The sequence below is a fragment of the Trichechus manatus genome, unplaced genomic scaffold, assembly GCF_000243295.1.
Source record: "Trichechus manatus latirostris isolate Lorelei unplaced genomic scaffold, TriManLat1.0 scaffold00041, whole genome shotgun sequence".
NCBI lineage: Eukaryota > Metazoa > Chordata > Mammalia > Sirenia > Trichechidae > Trichechus > Trichechus manatus.
The window spans coordinates 16,204,593-16,228,888 of record NW_004443977.1 but is presented as its reverse complement, the minus strand read 5'-3'; the positions used below and the strand labels follow the sequence as shown (position 1 = coordinate 16,228,888).

At 38.3% G+C, this 24,296-nt stretch overlaps 1 protein-coding gene across 1 annotated transcript in view; it reads left to right on the top strand.

The window, feature by feature from the left end:
* LOC101346052 (thymus-specific serine protease-like) overlaps positions 1–20,765 on the top strand; it is a 44,607-nt gene extending 23,842 nt beyond the window's left edge. The window contains exons 6-9 of the mRNA XM_023731203.1: positions 3,599–3,797; positions 5,297–5,387; positions 7,581–7,789; positions 20,656–20,765. Coding sequence (XP_023586971.1) covers positions 3,599–3,797; positions 5,297–5,387; positions 7,581–7,789; positions 20,656–20,765 — 609 coding nt within the window. The remainder of the gene's footprint in view (positions 1–3,598; positions 3,798–5,296; positions 5,388–7,580; positions 7,790–20,655) is intronic.
* The last annotated feature ends 3,531 nt before the right edge of the window (positions 20,766–24,296 follow it).

The window sequence follows — 24,296 nt, the reverse complement described above, 5'->3', positions numbered from 1 at the left end:
CAAGGGCTTATTGTATGTAGTTTTCTCTACCTCATTTGGCATCCTATGGGTACATTCCTACTACTAGATCATACCCTCCTTTAGAATAGAGACTCTACTGGCTTCCATTCATTTTTTTTTCTTTTCTTCGTTTGTTTTGTTTTTGTTTTTTTGAGTATCTGGAGAAGGAACATCAGTTTGAGTCAAGATAGATCTCCATGTCCTCCTCCCCAGTTTCTGTCTCTTGTTATCTATGTGACTCATAACAGGATCCCGCATGAGGTACGTTTTCCTAGCTCCAAGACTCTTAGGACTAATAAGTCTACATCATGGAACATTGTAGTAGTTTCCTAGTGTTACCTTAACAAAGTACTATAAAGGAAATAATAAATAAATAAATAAACAAACCTGTTGCCATTGAGTAGATTTCAAATCATAGTGACTTTATAGGACAGGGTAGAATTGCCCCACAGGGTTTACAAGGAGCAGCTGGTGGATTTGAATTGCTGATCTTTTGGTTAGCAGCTGTAGCTCTTAACTACTGCGCCACCAGGTGGTTTTCAACAGCAGAAACTTAGTGTCTCACAGTTCTGTGGGCTAGAAGTCTTAATTCAGGGTGTCATTAGGATCATGTGCTCTCCTAAGGATCTAGGGGAGATCCTTTCTTGTTTTTCTCAACTTAATGGGGTTTAGCTCTATTTTTCTACATTTGCTGGTGGAATTAGGGTGGAGTGTAATTGCAAAGCCAAGCCACAGTCGGCAGTTAAGTCTACAGTTAATGTGAAAACTGGTGACTGACTTCTCTCAAACATAGGGAAGCTAAGTTTCAGTTGTCAGCGTCTACCAGGCCTGACAAAGATTTGATGTATTTCTCAGCTGAAAAGACACTACACTGCTTACTAATTAGAACCACATGGTCTGTTTCTATCAAGAGGGAGTATTTTACTGTCAGATCATTTCCTTTCTCTTCCCCCAAATGAAAACCAGAGCGAAACAAAAAATCTCCACCCGCCCCACCACCCAAACTCTGGAAATAGATGTGTCATCATGTCATAATAATATAGTATCGTTGCAAAAATGGGTGTGTAGAAGAGATATTCCCAGTTCCCTAATTAGTATGTCACTAGCAATACATTTTTCTTTTTAAGAATATCTAAGAATGGACTTTTATGACTTTTAACAAGTGAGGTGAGAAAAGTCATGCATTTCTGCCCAACTCTCTTTCCCGGTGGTCTATGGCATTTCAATTGGTTATTCCTACATGAAAGTATATCTTGAAGTCAATAACTTGGTCAGTAACAGAAAGCTAGGACTTCTCTCAACCTTTTATAAATACAACCCACCCCCTCCACCTGGGTCAATCCTCCTTGAGTATCTTTTTCTTTAAGTTACTTCCTTGTTCAAAACTTTCAATGATTACTTATTATTCCATCTCTTCAAAGTTAAAGAATTCTATAATCTAGCCATATTCTATGGTCAACAGCTATTTTCACTATGTTTCTTGTTAGATACTTCTCTTGACTAAATAAGAATAATAATATGGTGATGGTTGAACAACATGATGATCCTAATTAATGTCACTGAAATGTACACGTGAAGATTGTACAAATGGCAAATGATCTGTTACATATATATTGTTTTTGATGATGTTGTTAGGTGCTGTATTGTTGGTTCCAACCCACAGTAACACTGTGTACAACAGAATGAAACACTGTCTGGTCCTGCACCAACCTCACAATTGTTGCTGTGTTTGAGCCCATGTTGCAGCCACCATGTCAATCCATATCATTGAAGGTCTTCGTCTTTTGCTGACCCTGTACCATAAAGCATGATATCCTTCTCCAGGACCTGGTTCCTCCTAGTAACATGTCCAAAATACATGAGATGGAGTCTCACCACTCTCACTTCCAGTGAGCACTATGGCTGTACTTTTTTCAAGACAGATTTGTTCATTCTTTTGGCAGTCAATGGGATATTCAGTATTATTTGCCATCACTATGATTCAAAGGCGTCAATTCTTCTTCGGCCTTCTTTATTCATTGTCCAGCTTTCATATGCATGAGAGACAACTGAAAATATCATGGCTTGGTTCAGGCTCACCTTTGACTTCAAGTTGACATCTTTGCTTTTCAGTACTTTAAAGAGGTCTTTTGCAGCAAATTTGGCCAATGCAATACTTCATTTGATTTCTTGACTACTGCTTCCACGGGCATTGATTGTGTATCCAAGTAAAATGAAATCCTTGACAACCTCAATATTTTCTCTGTTTATCATGATGTTGCTTTTCGGTCCAGTTGTGAGGATTTTTGTTTTCTTTATATTGAGGTGTAATCCATACTATAGTCTTTGATCTTCACCGTTAAGTGCTTTACGTCCTCTTCACTTTCAGCAAGCAAGGTTGTGTCATCTGCCCATCGAATGTTATTAATGAGGTTACCTATATACTTATGACAATTATAAAAAAGGGAACAAAAAATATAATTATTATTATATTAACTGTGCTATTTTTAACTGAATAACTTTGTTCTATGTACTCTCCTAAGAGCTGCTTTCATTTAATCCTTACAGGAAACTTATGTGTTAATCTGATTATTTTATTTTTACTGTCCCCATTGAGCACATGAGCAAACTGAGGCTCGGACAGTTAACTAACTCAAGGTCACACATCCATGCCTGTTTTCATCATACTCTTAAATATTACACATCCCTGTTACCACTTCTCCCGGTGTATTGTTCCCCTACTTAAAATGCACTGTCCTTTTTTATTTTAATTTTATTGCTGTAAAAATATAATGAACACAACATTTGCCAGTTCAACATTTTTCATGCGTACAATACAATAAAAAGAATTACATCAATCATACTGTGCAAGTATCGCCAATATTTACTGCCAAATATTCCATCCCCATAAACAAAAACTTCATGATACCTAAACAATGGTTCTCCCCTTTCTCTGTCCCTCTTGTCCTCTGGTAACCACTATTAAACTCTAATCTCTATACTTTTGTCTATTATAGATACTTCATATTAGTGAAATCATACAAATTCACTCTACTTATCTCTATTTATTTAAATCTTACAAAATCTTCCAAGTCCACCTCAATTCCTACCTCCTCAAGAAGCCTTTCCTCATGATTCTAGTCCTCATAGACTTCATTCACAATTCCCGGAGTAGCTCATTACTGTTTTCATATTGTATGTATTTTATCTTCTTCAATCGGATCCTTTCAAAGGGTTGGTTCTCATCTTTTACACCTCCTAAAGGTTCTAGCACTGCTCTGGAAAGATAGAGCATGCTCAGTCAAGGCTTCCTTATTTGTAAATGCTTTCAAAACAAATACTGATCTAAAAGCCAAAAAGCCGTTGTTAAAGCAAGTGCTTTTTTGAGCTCTGTGTCTTGCACAAGTGACATTGACTGGCTTCCAAGAGATTCTGCAAGTTGATAGTTTTCAGGAGTTGATCTCCATGCCAAGTCACCAGAGAATATTTGTACCTTATTTGAATTAAAAGCAACCAGTTAATGCATTGAAAATAATTTTTGGAGGTGAATTACATTTGGAGCCAAAAGCCATCCCATGTATATTCTCGTAAGGATAATTTTGATCTTGGTTTTTTGCAGGGAGAACCAGATGAGCTCAGCATTGATAACCTATGTGACAATATGAATGACGCCTCACTCGGTTCACCATATGACAGATTCACAAAAATTGCACATTTATTCCTTAAAAGTAAAGACAAGGATTGCCTTAGTGCAAATTATAGTGATGAGTTGGAAGAATTGTCTAACTCTTCCCTGGACGACCTACATATTAAGTATGGTAATGTATTATCTGGTTAATATGGAAAATTTTCCTTTTGGGGCTGAACAATGTGAGCACAACAATGTGCATTAAAAACTCTTCAAATTGTGAGGCTGCATTAAGCCTCCTGAAGAATTATGAAAAAAATCACAACTAAAGATTTGAGAATCACAACTCAAGGACAGGAAGAGAAAGTGAATGAGTTGATGAGCTAGACATACACAGATTAAATCACTTTAATAAGAGAGGCACAAATAGTAAATGCTCCGGAATGCAAGACGCAGAATAAAGAAAGGTGCCTGTTAGTACTTTTCAACATTGATCAAGTGTCACTGATGCCAAGAACTTAGCTCACACCATTTCAAATTCTGTATGAGCAGTTGTCAAACTGATTGCACTCTAGAATGATCTAATCTGTTGTCTTTGAGTTGGTTCAACTCATGGTGATCCCATATGTTACAGAGCAGAACTGCACCATAGGGTTTTTTTGACAATAATCTTTTTGGAAGCAGATTGCTAGGCCTTTCTTCTGTGGCACTGCTGAGCGGGGTCAAATTGTCTACCTTTGGTTAGCAGTCAAGTACAAACCATCTGCAACACCAGGGACTTTCCGTAGTCTACTAGCCTATTTGAAATCCGGTATAATGACAACTTGAAGCTATCTCCAGCACAACTATTTCTTAAAGTTGTTAACTTCTGTATTTTTATGAAAATAAAAATGTCTTCTATGTGTGCCATACTCGCCCTCCACCCCACCCCCCCAAGATATTTTCCTAAGAGCACTATGCTAATTTTTTACAGCTACGTGTAAAAAAATTGATATAGGGGTTCTTGTAAAAATACCTGCGGGGTGGTGGGAGAGGGTGTGTTTGGCAAATATAAAACGTATGTGTTATTTGCAAAAAAAAGACTGTAAATTACTCAAAGACATGTGAATACTTGATATAGCTGCTATACTTTCTATATACCAAATCTTTAACTTATTATCCACAATTTGAGCCATTGATTTACTCATCCTACCAATACTGGTGACCTCTTGGGAAGAAATTGCAGTCCAGCGTGGTTAAGGATGAGGAGACGGTGAAGGACAGGAGCATCAAGTGTTCATCCCTTCTTCAAGAAGCTTTTCCAAGAAGGACCTGGGAGATTCTAAAGGGGAGTTAACTAGAGAAGGAAGCAGAGAGGAAGGAGCATATTCCTACAGAGGCTGGCAACAGAGGACAGACAGTGAGACAGACCTGAGGTGTTCATAAAGATGGTCCTGGAACTAGAAAGGTTTTACTTCAGGAACATGTAGGGTTTCTGTCAGCATCTCCTTTTCATTGGACGTACTTTCACTTCTTGGTGTGATAATGTTGGACATGATAAAAATAACTTTGCAATGATGAGATCAAATTTGTTTTAGAAGGTCAGGAGCAGCAAGTATATTAGAATACTTAAATTTTTTTAAGCTTTTTGCTTGCTCATGGACAAAAAGTGTCATTTCTGGTTAAGTCAACTTATGTTTTGCTTTCTAGAGAGGCAATGGTTATATCAGTGTTGCACTGAATTTGGCTTCTTTGAGACCACGGATTCAAAGAACCAGCCCTTCTCTGGAACACCTCTCAGGTAAACGCTCTGCCTTGAATTATGTTTGTCACTAGAAACCATGATTGCAGAGTTTTGGGTTTTTTGCTTTTCCATATTTAAGGGGAAGAATAAATTTATCAGACTGGCCAGTCCCAAATTGGTGAAAAATTAAGGGAGAAATCTTCTGGATGGAAATTTGAGAAATAAAAAATATTCCAATATGATATATAGAACCTAATCTCAGATTTCTGAATAACTTCTGTAGTAACTACCAGGAAACAGACTATAAGTTTTAGAGTATTAATAAGAATAAATACATTAGTAGACTCAGTCTTACATATTACCACTACAGGGTCATTTTATTTAATACTCTTTTACCAAGAAAGTGCTTTGTGTGTTTATTGAAAAATCCAGTTAAGTAACATGATGGCAGCAAAGTTGCAAGTAAAAGAAGATAAACTGTCCATCTCTTTTGAATTCAGTTAGCCAATATTTGCTGGTTGTATCAAGCAGGAAAGATCTCCCTTAGTCAACTCTATTCTCATTGGTTTATGATCCTTTGTTCATATTTACTGCTTTCGTAGAGCAAGATATGGTTCCTGAACTCTAGAATTGTGCACTAGAAACAGAAGCTAATAAATATGAAGAATTTTAAGGCAATTTGACACTTAAAATTGCAGAAGAGAGATTATAAGTGAGTTTGTGTGTGTACAGATATTTTGTACACAAAAATGCATAGACATTATGACATGTAAAAATACCTTGAAGTATAAAATCATGATAAATCTATACAGTTGGGGGTAAAGTATGCACTTGGAGCATATAGTTTCTCCTATCAAAGTCCCCAAACCCTCAAATTCCCTAATGAGGAATGGAGCTATGAATTAATCAAAGTCCAGTGTATTAACTGGACCACACTTTTTAAGAGTGTTGTCTGGGGTGAAGGTAACTGTATTGTGGCAAACACCTACTGTAGCCTCACTTCTTTTGGTGTCTGTTCCACCACTGTGGAGAGAAGGCCCTTCTAACTTTTTAGCTCCTTGTTCCTTTGCATATCGTTTTTGGTCCTAGGACATATGAGGGGAAATCTTGCTTTTTTTTTTTGCTTCCTTCTTCAGTCTTTCCTATGGGTTCCAGATCTTCCAGGCTACACCAACTGAAATGGGATGTGTGGAGCAGCCCTGTGTCACTCCTCTAGGCATTGGAGACAGCCTCTGTGTTCTCTTCCTCCTCAACAACCAGGCAGGCTATGCAGTGAACATCCTTCCTCCCTCAGTGGTTACTAGTCTAGGTGTGACCCTAATACTTCACAGCACGTTTTCTCCTTTTCAAAATGAGTGAATGAGAACTTGACCTAACTAATGCTATGATGAACCTATAAGTTTTTTTCTGCCGGCCTTCTCCTTTTCACATACCTTTCTTAATTAATTTGTTTTTCTCTGTCCAGCCTCCTGTGACTTATGACCCCTGACATAGAGATTAGAGCCTAGATGTCCTGTATGTATATCTTTAGCCTGATAAGGAGATGCCTGGCATTTATCTCTTTAGTCTGATAAAAAGTCTTTTGTAATTATCTTGTAATGAATAACTTCTCTGGCCATACAATCTATGTGCTACAAAGACACTTCTAATCCTTGTAAAAATTATATATAAGCTCTAAACTAAAATTGCCTTTTGGGACTCCAAAAAGACAGCCTGCGTTGCTGTTGGACTCCCCGTTGGTGCCATCAGATAAATTAATTTTCTCTCTCTTTCTGACTTGGAGTACATTTCATTGGCTTGACTGCTTCAGGGCATGGACCCTAATCGGGCAACAAAGACTTAAGTGTGAGTTCATTGGGAAGGCAAAGAATAGGCTTTTGTGCTTTTCTTGTTCTGAAATCATATGTGGCATCCAGGAAACAGCAGCTGTGGTGTCTACAGCCTCCTTACTAAGTCTCTACATTGGGTAGGCCAAGTTGCAGATAGAGAATAACTTTACTGGCCACTTTCTTCTCATGCTTAACTACTAACAAAACTAATAAGAGGAATAGGTAGGCTAGATAGAAAGATAGATAAATAATTTCCTTTTTAAACTAAAAAAATTATTTTAGGTACTTTTAGTAACTCAGATTCTCAGAGGAAAACAAAATAACTAAGAAAAAAAAAACTATAATCTTTCTGTAGATGTCTTTCATACAGTCCACAACCCTGTTCTCCAGCTCTTACAATTTTCTCTCATTTTCTTTGCAGGTATTTTTTTCAGATGTGTTCAGATGTCTTTGGCCCTGAGTTCAGCAGGGATTTAGTGGCTCGGGGTGTTAAGACCACCAACAAATACTATGGTGGCTTCAATGTGAATGGAAGCAAAATCATCTTTTCCAATGGATCCAATGATCCTTGGCACCACTTGGGAATCACAAAGGATATCAGTAAAGATTTGCCTGCTGTCTTCATTAAAGGTAACACAGTTCTGAATAGTCAAAGACCCAGAAAAAGGATGAAATATATCCACACGTAATAATAAATAAGGGAGGCAATGAAGGTTCAGTGATTGAAATCCAGCCCTCCATGAGGGCCACCTGGATGGATTCCCAGGCAGTGTACCTCATCTGCAACCACCACCCATCTGTGAGTGGAGCCTTGAGTGTGTCCATGATACTAACCACTTTTCAGTGGAGCTTCCAAACTCAACTAACACAAATTACTTAGGAACATGTGGTGTTATATTTCCAGAAATCGGCCAATTAAAACCTTATGGATCACAAAGGTTTGATCTGGAACCAATCATGGCAGTGACCAGGACCAGGCATCATTTAGTTCTGTTGTGCATGGGGTCAGCATCAGTTATGGGATGCCTTGACAGCAGCTAACAACAGTAACATTAATAAATTCCTTTTGATACTGTTATCGACAAGAAACACAAAATACTTCTAAGCAGGTGATAGGTAGTTCATTTAGTCTTCACTAGTGTATCATCATCATGCTGACGTCTAAAAAGAGCACCTTAAAAAACTACTAATCAGCACAGAAAAGAAAGGTATATATAAAATGAACCATTTCTCTACTGCTGTCGTCATTGGTTTTCCGGGTTTTTTTCATAAGAAGTTTATATGGTTGCAGATAATCAAGTGAGATGAGGTCATTTTCTTCTGTGAATGGAATTACTCATTAAAAGAAGTTATTTTATCTAAGAACTCTGAACACTAGATAAATGGGTGTCCAATAGCACAATAGCGTAGTTCATAGAACACTAATCTTACTTGGAGCATGCAATCTCTCCGTATAATCCCTTATACATGTAGTGGTTACTGAAAGGAGGTGAAAAATAATCTCAATTATCTATTTTTAATATGGATAAGATGTGTATTCCTGCTTCAAAATAAAAAGTGACTGCTTATTATGGTAATGGGATATTTACAAAACCATGGCCATAGTTTCCAGCTCAAAGCCCCTGGAAAGTTTAACTCTTAGTCAATGGAAAGTCAATCTCTTAAATATGTAACTCTTGATATTTAAAAAAGCTATCTTAAAGAATGAAAAAAGGCCTCAAGGAGCAGCATTCTTGACGGTGGAAATGGAGCAAATGTGTTGATTGCAGAGAGAGATTCAAATGATAACTATGATTGATTCCTAGATGTTTAGCCATTTCATCATTGGTGGGTAGTAGGTTTTTTTATAGGGGAAAGTATATTTGCTTAAAATTATGTTCTCTTTAATATTTCCTCTATGGTTTATAATAATCAATGATAAGCTGAGCAAAAACTTTCTGTTTTCTACCCAGATTTTCTTTCTTCTGTGATATTATTTTTATATTACATTCTCAAGGTGCCTTTTGTTAAATTATTTTGTAATATTTCAGACTTTCAAAAGTTGGAAGTTATACAGAACTTCTATATAGAGTAATCCCACCACTCATTGTCAGTTTGTCATACTATGGTGGCTTGCATGTTGCTATGATAGTGGAAACTATGCCACCAGTATGTTAAACAGTAGCAGAGTTACCCATGGTGAACAGATTAAAGCAGAGCTTCCAGACTAAGACAGGCTAGGAAAAAAAATCTTAGTGATCAAGTTCTATAAATTAACCATTAATAACCTTATGGATCATACCAGAACATTTTCTCACCTACTGACTTTGGACACATCATTAGGAGGTATCAATTTCTGGAGGAGAACATCATGTTTGGTGAAGTAGAGGGCCAATGAGGGCATACAAGATGGATTTAATTTAGATGGATTGGTACAATAGTCACAACAATGGAAATAAACCTGTGAGTGATTTAGAGAATGTTGGAGGATCAGTTAACGTTTCACTCTGTTGAACTTAAGGTTACCATGAGTCAGAGTTGACTTGATGGCCACTAACAGCAACAACTGATATAGAGTAATTCGTTCAAAACAAAATAAACTTCCATCCTTCCATCCCTGACGGCAACAATATCTGCGCCATTATGCCCATATGGAGCAGGGGTTACCATAACTGGAAATAACATGCTGCCTGTACTGGACCAGTTAACGAGAGCAAACCCTCTAGAGATGAGAAGATAGCCAAGACCTGGTCTACATCTTTCAATTCTATAACTGTTATGTTTGAGGTGCCTATTAATTTCTTCCAAACATGTTAATCTGTTTCTTGTGCTATGGTGGCTTGCATGTTGCTGTGAGACTGGATACTTTGCCAACAGTACTTCAAATGCGATCAGGGTAACCCTTGGTGGACAGGATTCAGCTGAGCTTCGAGACTAAGACTAGGAAGAAGGACCTAGCAGTCTACTTATGAAAAAATTGGCCAATGAAAAACTTGTGAATAGCAGCAGGACATTTTTTAATATAGTGCCAGGAGATGAGCCCCTCAGGTTGGAAGGCAATGAAAATACGACCGGGAAGAGCTGTCTCCTCAAAGTACAGTCAACCATAATAACATGGGTATAGTCAAGCTTTCGGGATCTCCATCTGCTGATGCGGCTTGACTCAAAATGAGAAGAAACAGCTACGAACATCTGTTAATAATCAGAACAAGGAAGGTACAAAATCTGGATCTAGGAAAGTTGGAAGTCATCAAAAATTAAATGGAATGCATAAACATCAATATCCTATGCATTAATGAGCTGAAATGGACTGGTACTGGCCATTTTGAATCACAGAATTATATGGTCTACTATGCTGGGAATGACAACTTGAAGAGGAATAGTATCACATTCAAAAAGAGCATTTCGAGATTGTTTCTGAAGTACAACACTGTCAGTGATAGAATGTGCATAGGTCTACAAGGAAGACACGTTAATATGTGTAGTACTCAAATTTACACACCAACAACTAAGGCCAAAGAAGAAACTGAAGACTTTTACCAACTTCTACAGTCTGAAATTGATCAAATATGCAATCCAGATGCATTGACAATTATTTGTGTTTGGACTGCGAAACTGGGAAACAACAAAGAAGGATCTGGAGTTGGAATATATGGCCTTGGTGATAGAAATGACAACATTGTGTGATAAAATTTTGCAAAACTAACAACTTCTTCACTGCAAATGCCTGTCTTCAACAACATAAACAGCGACTATACACGCGGACCTCACCAGATGGAACACACAGGAGTCAAATCAACTACATCTGTGGAAAGAGACAATAGAAAAGCTCAATATCATCAGTTAGAACAAGGCCAGAGGCCTACTGTGGAAGAGACTATCATTTGCTCATACACAAGTTCAAGTCAAAGTTGAAGAAAATTAGAACAAGTCCACAAGAGCCAATGTATGACCTTGAATATATCCTACCTGAATTTAGAGACCATCTCAAGAATAGATTTGATGCATTGAATACGAATCACCGAAGACCAGATGAGTTGTGGAAGGACATCATACATGAAGAAAGCAAGAGGTCATTAAAAAGGAAAGAAAAAAAAAAAAGACCAAAGTGGATGACACAAGAGACTTTGAAAGTTGCTCTTGAACATATAACAGCTAAAGGGAAAGGAGGAAATGATGAAGCAAAAGAGCTGAACAGAAGATTTCAAAGGGCAGGTGAAGAATACAAGGTAAAGTATTATAATGAAATGTGCAAAGACCTAGAGATAGAAAACCAAAAGGGAAGAACACACTGGGCATTTCTCTAGCTGAAAGAACTGAAGAAAAAATTCAAGTCTTGAGGTGCAATATTAAAGGATTCCACAGGGCAAAATATTAAACAATGCAGGATGCATCAAAAGAAGATGGAAGCAATACACAGAGTAACTGTACCAAAAAGAATTGGTCAACATTCAGTCATTTTAGGAGGTAGCATATCATCAGGAACTGATGGTACTGAAGGAAGAGGTCCAAGCTGCACTGAAAAGGCATTGCCCAAAAACTAGGCTCCAGGAATTGATGGAATACTAATTAAGATGTTTCAACAAATGGATGCAGTGATGGAAATCTTCACTGGTCTATGCCAAGAAATTTGAAAGACAGCTACTTGGCCAACCTACTGGAGAGATCCATATTTGTACCCATTCCCAAGAAAGGTGATTCAACAGAATACGTAAAATGTCAAATAATATCAGTAATATCACACACAAGTAAAATTTTGCTGAAGATGATTCAAAAGCAGTTGCAGCAGTAGATCAACAGGGAATTGCCAGAAACTCAAGTCAGATTAAGAAAACGAAGTGAAACAAGGGATATAATTGCTGACGTCAGATGGATCATGGCTAAAATCAGAGAATACCAAAAAGATGTTTACCCCTGTTTTATAGACTATGAAAAAGAATTCAACTGTGTGGATCATGACAAATTATAGATAACACTGTGAAGAGTGGGAATTCCAGAACACTTAATTATGTTCATGAAGAACCTGTACTTACACCAAGAGGCAGTCGTTTGAACGGAACAGAGGGATACTGCATGATTTGAAGTCAAGAAAGGTATGTTTCAGGATTATTCCCTTTCATCATACTTGTTCAGTCTGTATGCTGGGCAAATAATCCGAGAAACTGGACCATAAGAAGAACGTGGCATCAGGATTGAGGGAAGACTCATTAACAACCTGTGTTATACAGATGACACAACCCTGCTTGCTGAAAGTGAAGAAGACTTGAAGCACTTACTGATGAAGATCAAAGATCACAGCCTTCCTTATGGATTACACCTCAACATAAAGTAAACAAAAATCCTCACAACTGGACCAATAAACAACATTATGATAAACAGAGAAAAGATTGAAGTTGCCAAGGATTTCATTTTAGTTAGATCCACAATCAACGCCCTCAGTAGCAGCAGTCAATAAATCAAGCAGCACATTACGTTGGGCAAATCTGCTACAAAAGATTTCTTTAAAGTGTTAAAAAGTAAAGATGTCACTTTAAGGACTAAGGTGCCCCCTGACCCAAGCCATGGTGTTATCTATCGCCTCATATGCATGTGAAAGCTCCACAATGCATAAGGAAGACCAAAGAAGAACTAATGCCTTTAAATTATGGTGTTGGCAAAGAATATACAATATACCATGGACTACCAGAAGAATGAACAAATCAGTCTTGGAACAAGTACAGTAAGAATGCTCCTGAGAAGTGAGGATGGCGAGACATCATCTCACATACTTTGGACAAGTTATCAGGAGGGACCAGTCCCTGGAGAAGGATATCATGCTTGGTAGAGTAGAAGGTCAATGAAAAAGAGGAAGACTCTCAATGAGATAGACTGACACAGTGGTACAACAATGGGCTCAAGCATAACAACAATTATGAGGATGGCACAGGACCCTACAGTGTTTCCTTCTGTTGTACATAGGGTTGCTATGAGTGGGAACCAACTTGATGGCACCTAACAACAACAACAACATTAATTTGTTGATTTTGCATTATTATCTTAAAAGAATCCATTTAGTTCACACAACTTAAATAGAGGCAGTGCCATTATCAAAAGGTCAATAACTGGTTCTTTGGGGTGAAAAAGTCCACTTTTAACATATAAAACAAAGATGCATATACAATACATGCTTTATGTATACTCAATACAGAAAGAGATATACAGTATAGCTGGGCAATTAAAATTTTATTGGGAGGATTGAATAGGGAAAAATGTCTAACATGGCTCCTTAAGGAGACAATAGTAAAAAAAAAAAAAAAAAAGGTTAAGAAACCCTTCTCTAGTTTCATTGAAAGGGGTTGAATTAAGTATTGGTATCTGTACATCTTAGAAGGATAACCATAATTGCAAAGTTGTCAATAATGTTTTAGTACTTCAACCATTACTCTTATTGCTGTATTCTTTCTTTCGTCCCTATTCAGCTAGCTTAGCCTCTACTGCCCAGCTGAGATAGTAATAAGTCAAATTAGCTTATGTATTGTAAATTTATCTAATTGTAATAACTGAATGTTTTACTTAAATATCTGTAGCTTCATTTAAAACTAATTTTTAAATGAAAGATAATAATGCAAGTAATACTTAAGATAATTCTCATATTCTCCCTTCCTTTGCTATCTAGATGTTGATTATTCATTGAACAGGTATTTATTAGGCAACCACTAAAAGGAGGGAAACTCACAATGAAATGGGTTGACCCAATAGCTGCAAAAATGGATTTAAACATACCAGTAGTCATGAAAATGTCTCAGAAGCAGGAAACATTACGTTCAGTTATATAGAAGGCCCCATGAGTTGGAGCCAAATCTAGGGCAACTAACAACAAATAACAAACAGAAATTCAGTAGCAAAAACAAACAAAGAAAACTAACAAATAATTTCCTCCCTGTCTTTGTGGGAAAGGAAGAATGATCATTAATTACAGAATTAGTCATTTAATTAAAATTCTTACAATGCTTAGCAGATAGAAGAGTAAACACTAGAATACATTATATAAGACAGCATATATCGTAGGGAACTGGTCTTCTTGGAGATTAAAGAGAACTTATTTGATGAAAATAATTTCCAGCTGAGATCTAAATGGTATAAAGGCTTGGGGAGGGGAAGGGGAAGACAGAGGAAATAAAATGTGTAAGGCCTTTGAGCTTGGCTTTGTGGAGGAATCAAAACCTACTGGTTTGGCTGGAGAGAGAAAAACTAGGGGTAGAGAGATATGAAATTGTGCTGCTGGACAGGAGGCCATATAGTGTAGGGACATGTGGCAGTTTTAAGGGTTTGGGGAAATATCAAATGAGAAATGGAAGGGGATTTTAGAGTTTTAGGTAAGGGAGTGAATGAATGTGAGGTGCATGCTGAGATACACTCCACTCCCACTGTAGAACATAAACTGCAGGAGAGTGAGAGAGGACCTGCGACACTAGTCAGAACTGTTTGCATGAGCCTAGTACGGTGGTTACAGCAGAAATGAATATTTAGAAATTTAGCAATTGGTGACTGACTGGGAACACTAGTAAGAATTTGCATGAGCCTGGTAAGGTAGTTATCAAACCAAAACACCAAACCCATTGACATCCAGTCTCTGCTGATTCATACCAACCTATAGGACACAGTAGAACTCCCTCATAGGGTTTCCAAGGAGTGGCTGGTGGATTTGAACTGCCAGTCTTTTGCTTAGCAGCCAAACGCTTAACCACTAGGTTACCAGGATTACAGTAGGGATGAAATGATATTCAGAAATTGGTGACTGACAGGATATAGGAGGAGAGGAAAGAATGAGTACAAAGTGAAAGGCTCAGGTTCATACTTACCTATCTGGGTAGAGGATGGAACCATTCCCTGAGATGGCATACATTGGGCAAGAAAAAGATTTAGGGAGGCCAGGACTCAGGGTGTAGTGGAGAGAAGGACATAGAGAAAGATTAGGAAACTAATTCTGAACACATTGAGTTTGAGGTGCTTATAAGATTTTTAAGTGGAAAAGTTGAGTAGGCAATTGAATATACCAGTTGTCTAGATTTAGAAGACAGATTTGCTCTATGACAAAATTTGAGGCATTTAGTTGGGCTACTGACATTTCCTGGAAGCACCATTGACCTTTTAAATCTTAAAGCTCCCTGCTTGCTGATGTGAAATATAAATTTACTTAAATCATAACTGGCATACCTTTCAGCATCATAGTAACACACAAGCCACCACGGTCCACCAAACTGACAGATGGTTGGAGGATACATGAGATAGCCATGGAAAATAATATTAGGGAAGAAGACAGTGGGGCCTAGGAGTGAACCTGCTGTCATACCAACATTAAAAGTCGAGCAAAACAAACTGAAGGAGGCAGAGAGGTTGCTGGAAAGCCAAAAGAGTGTTGTGTCAGGAGGGAAAAGAATAGTTCAAGATCCTGGGAGTCATTTGGGTGGAATGTTACCAAGATTTCAAGTAATATAAGAGTGGCAAAAGAGCCATTGGCTTTAGTGACCTGGGCTGCTCTCATTGAGCATTATTCCGGATGACTCAGTAGAAGTAAAGAGAAAGTACACTAAGATGGCAGAGGTGAAGAAACAGACACAGAAAGCATAGACACCTCAACTGTGACGCGTAGAAGAGAAAAAGAACTGCTGCTGGATTAGGGAATATCGTTAAGGAGGAAGACCCCACAGTAGAGAGAAGGCAGGAAGGGAAAGGGTGCATCATGCACATGGAGGACTGGCTTTCACATATTATCTGCTACAACAGAAGCAAAGAAGTTATGGATTAGGTAAAACACAGTTTATAGACTTGGTGGTAGGAGTTGAAGAAGTTCCTTGGTTGTAAATACCATTCTTACAAATATCCAACCCAAATCAAGAACACTCCCAAATTCCTGCTACTTAGCCTTTAAACTTCTATTTTCTCCAGGAACAATTCCAAAGGCACCTAACCAGTATCCCTCATCTACTCTCATTGCAGCTAACCCAAGAAGTTTTCACTCTCATTGTGTATGTGTATGCACCTATGTGATAGTGTATGTGATAAAGTAACCAAATTATTGCCCGAAGGCTTATCTTATAAGAAGGAGGAAAAGGTCATTTTGGTTTTCTAATGAAAACAGGAGAAGGTACTATTACTATGGTATCATCCAAAGATGAGGTCCTAACGTAAATTATTGGTGGGGGAGGACAATGCTTTCTCCAAAGCGCATAATGGTTTTGCTCCTTTGGCTCAGTGACTACAAACTCAGTGCCAATCTCAAGCCCCTTCTTGTTCTTGCAAAGAGAAAACAGCATAAATGTGACCTCAACAGGGACAAAATTGAAACTTTGTTCTTTCATTTTTCTTGCCTCTGCATCGATGTCAAGGATTAGATCACCTCTTAATGGGAAATTACTATTCCTTTAGGGACTAATATAATTGAAATGTCAAAGGAGTGGGGGGGGGGATTTTTTCAAAACCTTAACACAAAAGAGAAGAAATATGACTTAATGAGTTCTTTAAAGGGTCAGTGGTGCTTCCAGGAAATGTCAGGGTTTAGAGGATTTTCTAGTTTTCTGGTCTTTCTCCAGAAGGAATTTGTGCTTACTAAAGCCGCGACATGGACACATGCGAGTCCTACACCCTTGTTTTGACTGCCATTTCTCTCATTCAAGAGCAAGTGATGTATATTGCCATAATATAAACTGTAAAGTGGGCTCAAAAGAATATGTTATGTATTACACACTATATGTTATTCACAAATTTTGTTGTTGTTCTTAGTTGCCATCAGGTAGGCTCCAACTCATGGCAAACCCACGTACAGTAGAAGAAAATGCTTCTGGGCCCTGCAACATCCTTATGTTCGCTGGCATGCTTGATACCATTGTTCGTTCCAACCTAGAGGGCCCATCTTCCAGCACTACATCAGACAGTATTCTGTTTTGATCCACAGGGTTTTCTTTAGCTACATTCCACAAGTAGATCACCAGGCCTTTTTTCTCAGTCTTAGTCCAGAAACTCCAATGAAACCTGCCCACCATGGGTGACCCTGTTTGTATTTGAAATATCGGTGGCATAGTTACCAGCATCAGAGTAATGCACAAGCCACCACAATATGACAATCTGACAGACAGGTAGTGGATTCACAAACTGTATGGCTATATTATTCAATGAGATGGTAAAAGCCTAACAGATAGCAATTGCCCACTGAGTAATAGCTCTGAGGAAGAAAAATCAAACGACTTGGGATAGGCATCCATATGGGGACAAGAACAGTATAAAACTTTTCTTAGGCACACACACACACAAAAAAAAACCCAAACCCGTTGCCCTGGAGTCAGTTCCAAATCATAGCGACCCTATGTTACAGAGTAGAACTGCCCCATAGAGTTTCCAAGGAGCGCATGGTGGATTCAAACTGCTGACCTTTTGGTTAGCAGCCGTAGCACTTAACCACTACACCACCAGTTTCTTAGGCATAGAACCTCCAAAATTTCGTATGGCAGCTGAATATGTTAACCGTTTGTGCCACCAAAGGGCTCATACAGAGATTAAGTCAACTGACCTGTGACTGACAGTGTTATAAGTAGGAAGACCAGAACTCAAAGCCAAGAAGTTTCACTGGAAGACGTGATCCTTAACCGTTCTGCCATATGCCTCCCAAGAAGTTTTTTGGAGACATAAGATCTTATGCTTTCAAATAGACCTTGAAATCCTGAGAAAACCATTGGCTATCTTTCTTTTTCATGGTATTTAGGAAGACGTAGTTAAATTCATGCAATTACAAATATTTATGGAGGGTCTATTTGTGTCAGATGCTGTGCTTAGCACTAGGGTATAAGGTTGCACATAGTTCCTGCCCCCCAGGAGCTACTAGTCATACATGGGAGACAGACATTGATCAAATAACTGTGTAGACAGTTTTCCTGAGTCAGAAATGTCTAAACGGAATTGAAGAATAGAAGAAATTTAGGATTTACCCTCTAGGAAACAAACTGCTTGATAGCTAGAACTGGATCTTACTCATCTTTGAATCCATGGTGCCTAGTACTCGGTTGATGTTTAGAGACTGTGTGCTGAATGAAAAGTGGGACTCACTCCATTATAAAAATGAAGTTTAAGAGAACTTGGCAAGGAGGTCAAAGTCTTACCTTCAGGTTGTTCATATTGGCTGAAGAAAAAGCCACGTATCTCTAGCTAGAGAAGAATTCAAGCCTTGAGCCTAATTTTGTAGATAAATTTGCCTTTTCTACTTCACCTCTATCTCCACATCTCTTTCTTATCCCATTTTTAACTGGTCTTGCATTCAGTTAGCTTTTTGTGCTCCTTGAAAATACAGTTTTATGGCTCATTATATTAGGTAGCAATAAAATCAAATTGACAAAATACCTACTTTTTTCTATTACGAATTTCATTACATATTTTCGGATAGTCATAAATTCAGTACGTGTCAGAGCTATTATTTTACACCTTGGGATGTTCAGACTTGGCCATTGGCCAAAATTAAATGCAGTAAGACAGTGGGGCCAATTCAGTGATTGAGAATCTTAATAATTTTTATTTAGTGGGCAGGACGAATAAAGGGAGGCTAAGAGTTGTCATAGGAGAAAAGCGGTAGTTACTCAGGTCAGTAGGGAGAGTGGATATTTTGTTACTTTTGTGGTTGCATAATAATAACCAGTTCCAACTCTGACTCATGGCAATCACGTGTTTCAGAGCAGAACTGTGTGCCGTAGCGGTCTGAATGGCTGTGATCTTCTGGAAGTAGATCACCAGGCCTTTCTTCCAAGGTGCCTCTAGGTGGAGTCAAACCACCAACCTTTCAGTTAGTAGCCAAGCACTTAATGGACTGCACCACCCAGAGACTCCTTCTGTTTGCAAAGTGTCCTTGTTTTTGTCTATGTTCAGACATGATTACACGGTGGTCTTATTCGTATCTGGTCTCATCACAGTCCTGGCATGACCTGATCTGATGTTGAAATTCTTTGAAATTGCTTATGTTTATAGGGAACACTGTGGTTTGTTACCATCTGTCAGTTGTCAGGTCCTTTGCTTTTTTTTTTCACAGGCAGAACTCTTCTTACTCTTATAATCTCTTAACCTGATAGGAGCCATCTTTATTAGTTTCTTGTTCATCTTTCCAGTGTTTCTTTTTTGCAAATACAATCGAGTATATTCTTATTTCTCCTGTGGAAAAAAAAAAAAAAAAAAGGTAGCCTATTATATACACTTTTCTACCCCTTGCTTGTTTCTCTTTTCAATATGCACTGGAGAACTTTCCATCTAAGTACATTGAAGTCTTTCTCATTCTTTTTAATGGGTGAATAGTACTCCATTGTCTAGATGTGCCATGGTTATTGCATAATTTTAGCTTCTTAACAGAAACAAGGAGCCATGGTGATGCAATTGTTAAGCACTCAGGTACTAACTGAAAGTTTGGCAGTGCCTCAGAAGAACGACCTAGTGATGTATTTTCAAAAGATCACAGCCACTGAAATCCCTTTGCAGCACAGTTCTACTCTGAAACATATGGGGTCACTATGAGATGGAGTCGAATCTACAGCCATTGTTTTGTTTCATTTTGTTTTGATCTTTAGTTTGGATGGATGTTTATTTGTAAAATCCTGAGCTCACATTTGAGAGCATTTGTTACATAAACCTGAGCATTACAGGCACTCTGGTGAACTGGGTTCAATCCTTAGATCCACCTACAATTTTCTTGACAAATCACTTAAACTCTTTCAAGCTCACTTTCCACATTTGTAAAATTAAGAGTTTGGCAAATATTTTAAGTCCCCATCAAATTTCATTCCTTTTTGATTGTTTCTCATGTTATATGTTTATCAACCCACTCTCCGTGAGGAAAAAAAAAAAACCCTGATTTGTAGCATCTATGGATTTCCATGGTGTAAATACTGTAATCGTTGTGAATTTCAGATCACAGTTTAATATTCAGTTTGCAAATTTTCTGAAAATTAAATAATCGGAACTTGGAGCTGGTACAGTGTGACTCCAGTAGATCTCTGGGAAAACTTCCTAAAATGAGGCTCACTGAGATTCACCCATTGTAACCTCCCCATAGGGAACTTAAGTTATATCACACTTGAGTTGAACAAAAAGGAAACTAAAACATTTTTCTCCAAATCTACTACCTTAATCATTCCCTGAAACATCCACTAGTTTGTAGCACAGAAGGATTGTTTAGACGCCAACAGTAACTCACTTTAATAAATATCACGTGTTTACCCAACCTTACTCTACAAAGAAGCTTACTTCTTTGATCAAATCCCATTATTAGCAAACTTATTCTCATTCTTAATGATGGCTGCACATTTTATTCACCAGCTTTTGAAAATTACTGATACCCAGCCTCATCCCAGACTAATTAAATCAGAACCTCTGAAGGATGGGGCTCGGAAAACAGTTTGTTTGAACAGGGGTCCAGGTGATTCTAATGTGCAGCCGGGGGTTAAGGACTTCTGGTCTTTGTAATATTTGGTATGTAGGTATTCTGACATTTCTGTTTCTCTTTTTAGGTGAAGGACACTGTGCAGATGTGTCAGAACAAGATGATACTGATTCAGCTGAACTAATTGAAGCACGAGAAAAAATATTCCAGATCCTACAAAAATGGCTAAAGCAATAGACTGGACCATTGTGATCCATGGAGTTCACATTGTTTGATTTTCAGTAAAATACAAGGCCTTGTTTCTATTCCATCTTAGGCTGGAAGTTCTGCTGAAACCTGTTCAGCATTACAGCAACACGCAAGCCTCTACTGACAGACAGGTGGTGGCTGCCCATGAGGTGCATTGGGCAGAAATCGAACTCAGGTTTCCAACACGGAAGACAAGAATTCTACCTCTCAATGGTTTACTTAGCACTTAGTTTCCTAGGGCTGCTGCGGTCACAAATTACCACAAACTGGGTAGCTTAAAACAACAGAAATGTATTCTCTCTGGAGGCAGAAGTCTGAAACCAAGATGCCAGTGGGGACTAGTCTGGGTGGTTGTTGCTCCTCCTTCCCAAGCATGGCTGATGTGTCTACATCATTTATCTTTATCACATCCTCTGCTTTACCCCCTGAAGTCTTATCTCTCTCTTCTGTATAACAAGGATCATTCCAGAGCAGAACCATGAAGAAAGACTAAAAACTTCATGTGGCATTAAGTGACATTCCCTTCTCTGCCTTTGAGGAAAATAAGCCAAAGTACAAAAAACAATCAAATAAATTTTCTTTTTGTTTGTTTCAAACTACAAAGCTAATGTTCCCCAACGTGGAGGTGGTCTGTTAGTGTAGAAATACTGAAGCCAACCAATGTGAAACCAGAAGATGAGGGTTCATTTCCCGGCTTTTGCTCTCACTAGTGTAAATACCATAAATAGGAGAAAGATGTTTACCTGTGCTTTATTGGCTATGCAAAGTCATTTGACCATGTTGATCATTACAAATTATGGATAATATTGTGAAGAATATTACTCACAAGGAACCTGTACATAGATCAAGAGGCTGTTGGTAGAACAGAACAAGGAGATACTGTGTGATTTAAAGTCAGGAATGGTGTGTGTCAGGATTTATCATTTCACCAAACTTTTTCAATCTGTATGCAGAGCAAATCATCCAAGAAGCTGGACTAGGCAATAGGGTTGAAGGAAAACTCATTGACAACCTGTAATATGCAGATGACACAACATTGCTTGATGAAAATGAAGAGAACTTGAAGCACTTACTGAAGAAGATCAAAGATACAGCCTTCAGTATGGATTACACCTCAACATAAAGAAAACAAAAATCCTCACAACTGGACCAATTAGCAACATCATTATAAATGGAGAAAATGTTGATGTTGTCAAGGATTTCATTTTACTTGGATCCACAGTTGACTCTAGTGGAAGCACTGGTTAAGAAATCAAACGAAGTGGCAGAGCCAACATGGCACTATAGACAGAAGCACCATGACATCCCTCTACAGCAAACATCCAAAAATCAAAATAAAACAGACACAAATGTCACTCCTGGAACCCTAAGCATCAAATGAAGGAATAAAGAACTGGAGCAAGCACCGAATGGATTAGGAAAATGACAGAGAACAGAGAATAAGGAGAGTTATGGAGTGAAGGTCCACTAACAGCTTACGAGGCACAGGTTTGCCATCTTGGACTACAGCCACCAAGGAACACAGGTAGGGAATGTGGGAAGACAACTTCATGGAGATTCCAATAGGAGACAGAGTAACTAGTAACCAGGGATATGCACTTTCCTACCCCCACACTTCTTTCCTGTACATGGCCTCCGCCTCTTTCCAATGGGACATGGTCACTCGGCCAAAGAGACACCAACTCTCTGCTGCCCTGGATCCACTATACCCCCACTGACTGGCCTCTCCAGCACCAATTTTTTTGCTAGATTTTTGTTGTTGTTTTTGCTGGGTTTTTTTGGCTTTTTTTGCTTCTTCTCTGTATCTCTTCCTTCCTTTCCTTTCTTCCGCCCAGCTATCCCCGTGTGCTATCCTCTTCCGTTCTTGATGGGCTGTGTCACAACTGCTCAGCTAGAGAACCACCGGCTCATGGCTCTTCCAGGTCCGTACTGTCCCTGCAGGCAGGCTCCCTAAGCAACACTTTTTTCCCTAGTTTCTTCTCTCTCTTTCCCTTCTTTTTTTTACTTTCTCCCATCCACATATCCCCATGTATCACCCACAGCCCTTCTACACAGGTCAAACTACACAACTCAGCTGGAAAGCCATGTCAAGTCAACCCTGCTTCCACCCACTGAAACCTACCACAGCACCATTTTATATACTTTTTCTTTTTTTGCTTCATTTCATTATTTTTTTTTTTCATTTTGTTTCTCTCTCTTCTTTCTGTAACTCAGCTTGGTGCATGACATTCTCTCCCTTCTCTTTTCCCTATCTACACTGCATGCTTAGCACTGTGCTCCTGGACCCCACCTTTTACTGCCCACTGACCCCACCCCTTCAGACCCAGTTTGTTCCGCAAACTACCCATACCCACATCTCCACCCCCATTAGACATGTCCAGCTACACCATAGGTAAGTGACCAGCCCTGCCGACCTGGACAAGGTGGTGAGAAGTATTGTGCCCACAGACAAGCAAGCAATGAAACATGCCCAGTCCACAGCCCAGACATAACCAAAGAAAACAAAAAAGTAGGATGAAACAAACAAATCTACAATAAATAAATGAAGAAAATGATTCTTGAATATCCTAGAGAAAGCAGACAATATCTAAACATATACAAAAACAAGAGAGGAAGGATGTAGAAACAGACCAAAATAAAACACCAGAAGACCCTTGGGTAGAAGAAAAGGCACTAGAACTACCTCATAGAGAATTTGAAACTCTAATATTCAGGGTTCTCCAAAAGATGAAGGAAAAGCTGACAAAAAATATGGAAAAAATAGAAAAAAATCATGGAAAATACAGACAAAATCAGGGAAAACACAAAGAAATGGAAGAATTCAGGAAAATAATACAGGCACAAAATGTGAAAATAAATAAAGAACTAGATATCATATAAAAAGAGCAATTAGAAATCCAAAACAAAATCAACAAGATTTCAGACATAGATAGTGCATGGAAGTTTTTAGGAGCAAATTTGAAACAATGGAAGACAGGATCAGCAAAATTGAAGGCAAATCCTTGGATACCAATTTGTTCAAGGAAAAATCTAAAAAAAGACTGAAGAAAAATGTAGAAATCCTGAGAATGATGTGGGATAAAATCAAAAGCAAAAATATGTGCATGATTGAAGTTCCAGAACAGGGGGAGAAATTGGAATACACACAGAGGATCACTGAAGAATTGCTGACAGAATACTTCCCTAATATCATGAAAGACAAAAAGCCAACCATCCAAGAAGCTCAACAAAACCCATATGGAATAGACCCCAAAAGAAAATCAACAACACATATCATAATCACACTTGCTAAAATGAAAGACATAGAATCCTGAGAGCAGATAGAGAAAAAAAAAAAGTCACATACAGAGGGAAAACAATAAGACTAAGCTCTGATTCTTTGGCAGTAACCTTGCAGGCAAGAAGGCAATGAGATGACATATACAAAACCTTGAAAGGAAAAAACTGCCAACCAAAACTAATATATCCACAAAACTCTTTCCCAGATATGATGGTGAAATTAGAACATCACATATAACA